Source organism: Alosa sapidissima, chromosome 3, assembly GCF_018492685.1.
Source record: "Alosa sapidissima isolate fAloSap1 chromosome 3, fAloSap1.pri, whole genome shotgun sequence".
NCBI lineage: Eukaryota > Metazoa > Chordata > Actinopteri > Clupeiformes > Clupeidae > Alosa > Alosa sapidissima.
Genome location: NC_055959.1, coordinates 18,645,283 through 18,656,478, shown reverse-complemented (window position 1 = coordinate 18,656,478; position 11,196 = coordinate 18,645,283). Strand labels below are relative to the sequence as shown.

Below are 11,196 nucleotides of genomic sequence, written 5' to 3'. Positions count from 1 at the left end.
TAATTGTATTATTTTATTTTTTATTTTATTTACTAGTTTATTTACTAGTTTACTAGCTCTTATATTGTTTGGAAAATGTAAAAAAACTTTTGTCTGGAAATTTGAAATGTCAGGGCGGTGCAACCACATTCATATAACATTTATTTTGAATTGAAGAGGGAAAAGAGTAAACAGGATATTGCCTCATCAAGAGGACCCCAAGTGACCTTTGCTGATTAGTGAAAAGTGAAAATATCTACTTTCTCTCCTTATAGTTGGACTTGTACAGTTTACATGTCAGGTTGTACAACCAATATAAAACTATGAAAAGTTATTTTAACATAAAACTCTTTATTGTATTGGAAAATTGAATGGATGAACTTGCTAGCAAAGTCAAAAGGTTATATAGGTGTCCAAGAGGATGCCTGTTATAATTTTAAATTAGTAGCAAAAGTTAGGTTTAGGGTCAGATATCCTCAGGTGGTGCAACCAGGTAAAATAATAATTGAAACCAAGATATAGTAGATTCAAGTGAAAAAATGGTTGAAAAATGTGTTGTACCTATTTATTCTATTAAACAATATACTTTTTTAATTTGGAAAGTATCTATGCACATTTTAAATGTAAAGTTGGATGTGGAAAAACCAAAATACCCATCCTCTACAGTAAAGTATTCATAAGTTACTTTTAATACGAAGGTCAACTATAAAATAATAATGTGTTAAGCACTGTAGACACTCTCAGGTAAAAACAAGTGTGGGCTTTTTTTTTTAGAAACTTTTGGTTGCGCCACTTGACATTTTTTGGGTGGTGAAATTGCAAATACAGTCTAAAAATGTATTAAAGTCATTGTAAATGTTGTGCAGTCATTAAGACTGGAACAGTCTTCTAACTTCAAAAAAATGCATTCTGTCCATTTTTAAAGATTATTTTGAAAACGTTTTTAAAAGCCTTATTTGTCAATAACCCATGTGCGTGTGAGTGTGTGTTTGGGGAGAAGCCTATTTGTACGTACGTGATTTTGCATACTTAAGCGTGGTTAAGAGCTTTGAGGTCATTGGTCGGGTACCCCTTAAGTTGTTAGAGAGTTTAGGGTCAGATAAAAGATCGGAATTAACGTCAGGGCCGAGGTCATGCTCTGGTGATCCCGTAAGACATGGTACTAGAGCCTTTTGCTCAATGAGCAAACACACTTAGGCTCAGCTGAATGCTACTTGTGTGAATGTGTTTATGTATGTGTGTGTGTGTGTGTGTGTGTGTGTGTGTGTGTGTGTGTGTGTGGGTCGGTAGGTACACTGTTGAGAGCTGGACACACTCTCCTTGCAAATTGCGAGGAGTGGACTTCTCTCACATTAGTCAAATTTACATAATGTCTACTGCATCCACCAACTGTGTTTTCCATAACATTATGCTATAAATGTCCCTTTCTCTCTTCTATTTTAGTGTACTGTATGTGAGTTTGGGTATATAAAGTTGATCATGTGTATACATCTATGCACTTGTGTATGTGTGAGTGTGTGTGTGCGTATGAGAGAGAGAGAGCGAGAGAGAGAGAAAGAGATACTGTCCTATTTGCTAACGTGTCATGGTACACAGATGATCTGCACAGTGAATTTTGTCTCATGCCTGTCCTTTCAACGTTCATGCGCACATACACAGACAGAAAACAACATTGTATGCTCTTATATCACATCTCTGTGTGCCTGTTTATGTGTGAGTATATGAGAGAGAATGTTGAATTATGTGGTGTCCAAAGACAATAGAAGGGGGGAAAGCCCATTTGAATGTGTGTTTGAGTGTTGAAGTTTAAGTATAGGTGTTACGAAGTTAAAGTCTTGGGTTATTCTTGGGTGCAGCTTTGGTTGTGGGATGAGGGGGGGATGTCACAGGGGGTATACATGCATAAATGCACCTACAAATCCAACAGTCTATCTGCAGTGCTGTCAGTTTAAATGTTACAGCCCATTGAATTCATATTGTATGCCCAGAAGACAGTCCAGGAGGAATCCTCTACTCATCCCCACATTTTACAAATGTATTTCCTTGTGTTTGAGTGCAAAATCTTACATGTTTTATCCTGTGGTTCTTTCCTCCGTTTGCGACCACAGACATATCTGTGGTGAGAGAGCTGATAAAACACTTTGCTCTGATTGAGGTGGGAATCCGTGGGGCTTAAACCATTGATGGTATCTTTTTCAAAAATGGTTGGAAAACAGTCTACAAACATATAGGGGTAGTCGGACTTACACTAAATAAATAGACATAGCAAATTCAGATCAGACAGCGGGGAAGAGATAATAACACTATATGATTGACATGCAATGCACTCCACTCGTCTCTCTTAAATATATAAATGTTGTTTATGTTCATATTTCCTCTTTGTTCTCTCAATGTGGTCTTCTCAGCTGATGTTTTTTTTTTTTGGAAAAAGGTTACTTATTTGTGGACTGAATGCAAATGTGTAAAAGAAGGAATATTAATACAAAAAAAAACAATGTGCTATGTGTATAAAATGTGTATATGTCAATGATCCCTGTAATAAAGATTCAGAGATGTGTAAATATACTTTTGTGAATTTATCAGCATCAATCTTTCCTAAAAAGCAAACCTTTCATTTACACCGATTTTTTTTTTTTAGCAGACACTTTTTATCCAAAGCTATTTCCAGCAAGGTGCATTCTTTATCAGTAAGCATATAGGCTACTCCCAGGGCAACATACAGGCCTATCCATGACCTTATTACTTTGCTTTACCACCCGAACCCCACAAATTGTAGCCTAGCTTTGCGTGCCACCTGTGTTCAACACAGGCTATGGGTGAGATGATGTAAACCATAGGGAAAAGCTGACCAATATGGTTCCAAGCATGGTATTATTCATTTTTTTCCATCGTTTCATTCTCTCTGTCATTTCTATTTCTCTCCTCCCACAGAGTGCATCTGCTCTCCTCTAATCTTTGCCTGAAATCACCAAGATAATCCTCCCTCCATCTGTCAGATAGTGGGAGAGATTCAATTGAAAAAAACTTAAGCAGCGACATTGTGTGGTGAAACTTTGAAAGACATCTATTTTTTTAAAATCCCGATGTATACAGTGCTCGCGGTGACCAATCAAAACTCACTATGATTGCAGTTGTAATGGCGAATCTGATTGGTTAATCCAATCCTGTAATGGGATTAGGGTGCGGTTTGAAGGATGGAATTTCAGATTTAGGGGTTCTTCACTATCTTCCATTTATTGTAATCGCGTTGCAATGGAAGAATGACACTGTTAAAATATTTATACGATTGTAAATTACTTATTTAAAAGTGTTATAAATAACAAAGTGGATACATGTATTCTAATTTAACAACAGTTCAAACATCCTTTTAATAAATCTGAGTTGCAACCAGACACGTCCATCCTTTACATTTAGCCTAATAGTCTTTATTCATTGGTGTACATTCACAACGAAGGCGGAGAATACAAGGGAATTAGTAAAAGACAACCCACAGTAATTGGGTGGTCTATACATTCGTCAATTTTGTTCCAATTACATCGACACTCATGTAAGAAACTTGATCAGGAATGGCTGTTCGCCTATTAAGTCCCGCCTATTCTCACCCACAATGAATCTCAAAGCTTTGGGAAAAAGCTAAGAGCCACTACCGATTTCTCCGGCTTCACAAATTCCTTGTCGGATTTCTTAAAATAATAATTACTTTGGTGTCTATGATTTACGAATGGGTTCATCGACGCAGAAAATACAATTGATGTGTTTGTAAAGTTTGTAGCAACGCTTGTTGGTTTCTTGTTAATAAGGAAGAACGCATTCAGGCTATGTGGCTCCCTGATTAGCTCCATAATTTCATTCTCAAATCACGGCGAGTTTAATCGGGGGAAATTACCAGAAAGCACATTGAAGGTAAACATAGCTGTTGTTTTATTCTATATGATTTCTTGTAAAGAAGTTGTTTGTTGTAAAAGCAATAGTGTATGTTAGCTAGAAGCTATCGGATGTGGGTCAAACTCCGGCTCAGTGTTTTCAGGTCATGTCTGAACCACACTTGCAGTTTGTAGCTAACGTTAGCTAGCCCGCTAACTAGCCAGTTTGGTAGTTGAGCAAAGATCTTAGCCGCCTTCTGTGTCGGTGCTGTGATTTTTATGTTTAGTAAGCAAGATGTGTATTAAATGTCTCCCGACAGTTCTGTGTTTTATCATCAGCTCTCGCACATACAGACGCACGCATTGTGTGCATGTTAACGTTAAGTAGATGGTTAGTGTGTAAATTAATGTTAACTTTGTAAGCAGTTTGCGTGTAACGTTGAAACAGTGGAATGTCAACCATTAACGTTAAATGATTGACAGGGGAAGAGAAACTGCCATATCTTTTCGTCGTCAAGATATATATCTTGGAAAAAATATGTCTAGTGTTTACAGTTAACGTTGACGTTTGTTAGAGTTTAATCTGCTCAAGTCGTTCATTTAGCATGAACTTTAAGAATATCTGGTGCTTAGACTGTGGTGCTCACTGCTCACTTAACTTTGTCTGTGCTCTCCCGTCTCTGCTCGCCATAGGATGACCGAATACAAACTGGTGGTTGTAGGAGCTGGTGGTGTTGGGAAGAGTGCTCTGACTATTCAGCTCATCCAGAACCACTTTGTCGACGAATATGATCCTACAATCGAGGTGTGTGTGTAAAATCAACTGTGCGCCAGATTGGTGATATCTAACGTTACTTTAGGTCTAAAATGTAGTTGAATTAAGATACTCCTCAAATCAGTCTGTGTTATGTCAGTGTTCAGTTTTCAGTGGAACAGTAGCGGAGTGTCATTACCATTTATGTAGCTAACATGTTCTTGGTAGACTAACCTCTAAGACAATGGGTTTATATCATGTGATTAGACTGCTATCTGACATCCTGTGCATGTTTGCCATAAAGCCTCAACAACTTCAGTGGTTGTGTCAGAGAAAATAACTACGCAGGTGTATGTTTGTGTAGGATTCTTATAGGAAGCAGGTGGTGATCGATGGGGAGACATGCCTGTTGGACATTTTGGACACTGCAGGTCAGGAGGAGTACAGCGCCATGAGGGACCAGTACATGAGGACAGGAGAGGGTTTCCTCTGTGTGTTTGCCATTAACAACATCAAATCTTTTGAGGATGTACACCTTTACAGGTACACCATATGAACGCACGCACACACACACACACAGAAAGTCTCTCAGTAGTGTAACTGAGGCAGGTGGTGTACCAGGGATGGGAAATTAACCACCCGCCCCCCGCCAAATGCGGGTAGTTTTGTGCGCTGGCGGGTGAATTTGGTCAACTTACCAGCCACTGTGGCGGGTAGAGCTACTAACATACCAGAAATTGTCAGATCCGGTCTAATTTTCATACTTATTGACGGTTAAAAAAAAAAAGAAAGTGTCTGTAGGGATCATGTAGCCTAACGTTACCAGCCTATAAGGGTAAATCGAGCTGATTTGAAGTTCTACAACTCGTAGTGAGCCGCCACCGCAGCATAGCCTATAGGCACTGTAGCAGCGCTTCACTTTCACTTCACTACCATTAAGAAACTGTCACTATGCTTTCATGTGCCACTGCTGGATTATTTCAGGATGACTGCATAGACATAAATCTAGTGAGATCTGTGGATCTGCGTTATATCTTCACAGGCTAATATTCTCACCTAAATAGTTCTCTTTTGAATTGGCCCGTATAGCTATTTTAATCCGGCCCGCGACACACTGCTATTTAGACCTATGGCAGACGGACATCTCCACACCCATTCGTCGTGGTGGAATATCTCACAAACTTTTCATTCAAGAAATTACAAACCGTATATCAGAACAAACAGCAGAACTTACCGAACACAAAGGTGTAAAGCATTCCCTTATACAAGTTATAGCCGTTCCAGAGTAATCCGGTTTTGAAATTGAAGCAAATGTCTACACGGTCTCCAACTTTGGGCTTTTGTCATACACAATAAGGCCAAATACAAAATAAATGTTAACAATATCTCCTAGATAACTGTACAACCAGAGTTTTTTCAATGTAGTTTCACAAAATGCTAAACATGCATTACGTTTCTTAAAGCTGAGCTGTGCTTAAATTGTTCAGTGCATGATTTCATAACGGGCCAAATAGAAAATAAATGCTAAATGTTAAATATAGCCTTGATACCTGTAAATATTTAAATCAGATGATGTACACTATAGTTAGATCAAGTTGGAGGGTTGGATTATAGGATGCTTCAGAACTCACAGAAACGGAGTCTTAAAGGAGCCACACCTCTTTTATGACAGGACACTATAGAATATGAATGTGGTTCTATTGACCTTTAGTTTTGTTGCTACTGTGCTTGGAGGACAGCTGGTAGGTTTAGGGCAAAATTCAGCACATTTTAGTCGTATTGCAATAATGCTGATTACCGTGATCATTTTGGGTAGCCTACTATAATCATGATATCACATTTTCATGCCGTTTCTCTAGTGGCTGGTAAAAAAGTTGAGTGGCTGGTAGATTTTGGAATCCACCAGCCACAGTGGCAGGTAGAAAAAATATTTAATTTCCATCCCTGTGGTGTACATGTTGTTATTACACCAAACCATATGTATAAAATCAACACGGCTCACCTCTGTAGTTAACTTAATTTCATATTTTCATAATCTTCACCTCAACAACTTCTATGTGTGTATATATATGTATATATGTGTGTAGCCATTAATATGTTTGCCTTTTTGACAAATTGACTCGCCTGTATCTATGCAGAGAGCAGATAAACCGCGTAAAGGACAGCGAGAATGTTCCCATGGTCCTGGTGGGGAACAAGAGCGATCTGAGCACCCGCTCCGTGGAGTCGCGGCAGGCCCAGGAGCTGGCTCGCAGCTACGGTATCCCTTTCGTGGAGACCTCTGCCAAAACACGACAGGTAAACAGATTAATAAAAACATGCATACTGGGGTTTTCATCTTGAACAAGGCCATCAGGCCATAGAATGTGGTTGTTTTCCCCTCTGGAGAATGTCAAAGCATTGAAATGCAAAGTTTTAAAATTATGGTTTTGAGCATATGGCATCATTCTAGACAATGTCTAGGCTTCACAAAAACATATGACTTGTCTCCTCAATCTCCATTTTACTTAGGATGCTTAAGTACATCTATGTGCAGTGTCTCAGTAGCATCTTAAACCATCTGCACTAAAATAAACAGTAACGAATGCTTTACAATTAGGGGTGATTTTTAAATCGAAATCGATCAAAATTACATCTAAATCTCGAACTTCGAACTGGTGTTGTCACGATACCAAAATTATGACTTCGATACGATACCAGCCATAAATATCACGATGCTCGATACTGAAACGATACTACGGCGAAATCCTAAGATATCTGAAAAAGAAAGGACTCATACCTCAAGTGTATTGAGTCATTTGTGTTGAATTCGGTGCACTTTTGTAGTGTGCAGGTCAATTCTGGGTTCTAAACTTCCTACATAATTATTATTTTTTATAGTCAGTAAAATAGTAGGCCTACTTTGTGTGATTAAGTCCTTTTATTTATTGTTATAGTTAATTTACATTGTGTTGTGTTTTGGCAATAAAGTAGCTTTTAAATAGCCAAACTAAGCTAGATCAAGGTCAGTTTTGAAATTACTGCATGCTGTAACTACTGCACTGAATGCTATGCAGAGGGGCCTAATCTTTAGGCCATCTGATGTACAGTATAGCCTAGGCTACCCTAGGCCTTCCCATGTTCATGGGATTTCTTTGACAGTTGCAAAGGGAAAAATGTGAGGATAGTCTTCTTTGCGCCCAGTATTCAAGTACGACGTTACCACCACTCAGGTCTTCGTCAGATAGGCCTACACCATTACCTGTTGCAATATATCTATGCGCATTCCTACATGACGTCTATTTCTTTGATAACATGATTTGCTACCACGTAACAATAACCCGCTATTATTATTATTAGGACTCAACACGCTTTGGTGGTATTATATGCTGTGGGCTTTAATTAGCGCATTTTGGGTAGCCTATCCTACATCTGGGCAATAATTATTGAACAAATTGCAGTAAACATGCCATGACAAATATTACCAGTACTACTGACCATGAAAGATTCTTTACAAGTTATGGTAATGTTATTATGGCGTGAACATTGCGCTTTCATCACGTTAGCACCCTATGATTACAGCTCGTTATGTCTCGTCAAAATTAATTGATGAAGGAAGGTTCACTTTATCCCAGAGAACCATACTCGTTTCACTTAGGCTAGACTAAAACAGAAGAGAAGAACTTGGCACTAACCATGTAGTCGTGTTTTCTATAGCATATTCGTTAACCTGTCGTTCTTTGAACTCTTTAAAAATGTTGGGATATGTCTGCGAGGTGTTTAGCCAAGTTCCATGCGTAGCCTACTGCTTTTAAATGACTTTGAAACATATTTTATGAACGGGCCTCTGTGTACCTGGTGGCTTGCCTTCAATATTCGCGATGTATCTGATAGTTCCAGATTTCACCTTTTGTTTTATCCACAAGGCCGAGGACTGTCAGCAAAGAACTATGTTGACGTTGCCTGCGCACTCACTCAATCAGAGCTGCCTGCTGGACACGCCCACTTGCCTAGATGCGTGCAAGGAGCAGTGAGAGCAGCAGTTCACACAGACACAGAACGTTATTATTTTAATAAAGTATCGATTCTAAAAACGTCGGAAATCGTATCGTTTTTTGCATGAAGGCATCGTGATACCTTTTTAGTATCGATACACCGTGCAACACTACTTCGAACTCAAAGGTACAATCGACAATGTAGCCACACCCCCAGTGTCACATCCAGCATGTATGGCAAGACACAAAAACACACACACGTGCTGAACTACGGTGTCAACACTCCTCTAATCTTAGGCTCCAACCACTTAAAAAAACACACATCAACTGACTGAAATCAAAGCCCCTCTTGCTACTCTGAAATCACCAGTGTGGAAGAATTTTGTCGTTCATTCACGTCAATTAACACTCTTAGCCTACTCAACTTAACAAGTGAAAAGATGATCTAGTTACAGTCCAAAATTACTTTAAGGCTTAAAATCCACATTGATAAGTACATATTCCCTGAACACTAAACTTGGGTCTCTTCGGAGTGTGCTGAAACAATGAAATTATCATTCTGTGCCGTTTCATTTCACTATTCACGTCTCTGTTTAATGTTTGTTCTGTTTACAACCTCGCGGTTGGAACTGTTTCAAAATACAAAGCGGTTTCAAAATAAGTCCCCAGAAACAGAGTAGGATAAGGCCAACAAAAGTGAATAACAAGGAATGCATTAATAGTAATATTAAAAAAAAAAAAAATCAAATCGAATCGTGGCTTTAAAATCGAAAACTAAATCGGATGGAGGATTTGGAGAATCGTGACACCCCTATTTACAATGGTGACATTCCTACTAACTATTATGAAATCCAGAAAAAACATTACAATTCCTCTTCTCTCTTGCACAGGGTGTGGAGGATGCCTTTTATTCCCTTGTGAGGGAAATCAGAAGATACAAGGAGACGAATCGCAGCAACAAGAAGAGCAAGAAAAACACACAGAGACGTTGCACTTTGCTATAGCACCGCATTACTCATCTCCACTGATGACATCTTATCATACCATACACACAGACACGCACACACCACCCTGCTATAGTGTTTTACATATGCTGACATCCTCATAAACCCCTTCTATAGCACAGTGTGCATTCTGCATGCACACAACCTCTGTTTGCAGCAGAACACACACATACTGTACATGTACACAGAAAGACTTGTTTTACACACATTGCTGATTTAAGTGTCTAATGAGTTCAGAGAGAGACATACACACAAAATTACAGAATGAAGACTGGCACAATGGTTTTGTCTGTGGCCCATTTCCATCCCAGATTGACTTCCAAGACTTTGACTCAAAACAGTGAGTGACTAGTGACCTAGAGATTTTTGTTCCAAGTTCAGGTCTGTTCCATTGATTTCAGCTGCTGACCGTGGCCCAAGCCCCATGGCTTTTGATTAACAGCTAGCCAGAATATTACAATCATCATGAACAAACTTGTTTGTAAGGATCTGTAATCCTCCTGACTGATGATTGGAGTGACTTGAGTGAGGCGTAGGTGCAAGAGAAGGCACATCTTGGTTAGTTCTATTGAAATGTTATAGGAATACCGGTCCTAGACGAGGGAAATTTCAACTGCTTCTGTGGACGGACCTGTACTTGTACAATTTTGTTGTACAAGTTTGTCCCCAACTGTATTTAATTGGGGTTCGCTTTTATCATGACCAATCCTCTCCGCGCGGTCGGAAAGCTACTGCATAAATTACTCCCTTGGGTGACTGTTCTATGCACCACCTTACGGTCTTATTTTGGGCTTTAAATCAGAGGACATGCAAAGGATTACTGTTGTAGTCGTGCCAACCTTGCAGTCTGATCGTGTCCCTAAAGAGGAACTGTGATGTGCTGGAATGGGACTTTGAAAAGAAAGGAAGTATGTTTTTGTAGTAGTTGAGTATATTTTGCCATTACTGGCTTGCCATTCCCGCTTGCCAGCAGAACAGTTCTGCTTTGTCATTTTTGAAGTGTCTCGATCATTTTTCCCCCTTTTTTTTTGGGAGAGCTAAGAGGTCACTTTGTTGTCTGTCTCTGGCCATTGCCCAACTACTGCTGATTAGATCTGTTATGCGAGTTCACAAACTAGCAGGTGCACCTGGCCTGGTCAATGGCCTTAGACCTGGAGAAGACACACTCTCACTGTGGTGGGGATGTATTGTAGAGACATCTACCAGCTTTCCCTTAAAAATGTTTAATAATGTACTTTGATCCAGCTCTTAAACTTGAATCATTGTGCACCTATTGAAATAAAACCTGGATTTTTGGTTCTAAGGGCTCATCTGCTCATCCCATGGGTTGCATGGGTCAGTGATGAGGACACAAAGTGAGTGTTGCACATGTTTCTAACGCCCACCGGGAAGTTCTGTGGAACTGTGCGGTTAGCGAGTATTTGGTTGAATACTTCCTCAATCCTCACCGCGTGAAATGTAAATTGAGTGAGCATGACTGGAAGGCAAGAGCAGAGGGTGGATGGTGTGAGAATGTGTCAGTGGGAGTGGCCTTTATTCAGCCGTGTCCCACCTTTGCTTCTTTTTGAACATCTAGGCAAGGCGATTCCCAAAAGGAGAGGTGAAATTTGCCACTGAATTCT

The 11,196-nt window shown here is 39.5% G+C and overlaps 1 protein-coding gene across 1 annotated transcript in view; it reads left to right on the top strand.

Annotated features, from left to right (window-relative positions):
- Positions 1-3,564: 3,564 nt before the first annotated feature.
- Positions 3,565-11,196, top strand: part of zgc:55558 — a 7,936-nt gene continuing 304 nt past the window's right edge. The window contains exons 1-5 of the mRNA XM_042086642.1: positions 3,565-3,882; positions 4,536-4,647; positions 4,961-5,139; positions 6,735-6,894; positions 9,461-11,196. The exon at positions 9,461-11,196 is cut by the window's right edge and continues 304 nt beyond it. Coding sequence (XP_041942576.1) covers positions 4,537-4,647; positions 4,961-5,139; positions 6,735-6,894; positions 9,461-9,574 — 564 coding nt within the window. The 5' untranslated portion in view covers positions 3,565-3,882; position 4,536 and the 3' untranslated portion in view covers positions 9,575-11,196. The remainder of the gene's footprint in view (positions 3,883-4,535; positions 4,648-4,960; positions 5,140-6,734; positions 6,895-9,460) is intronic.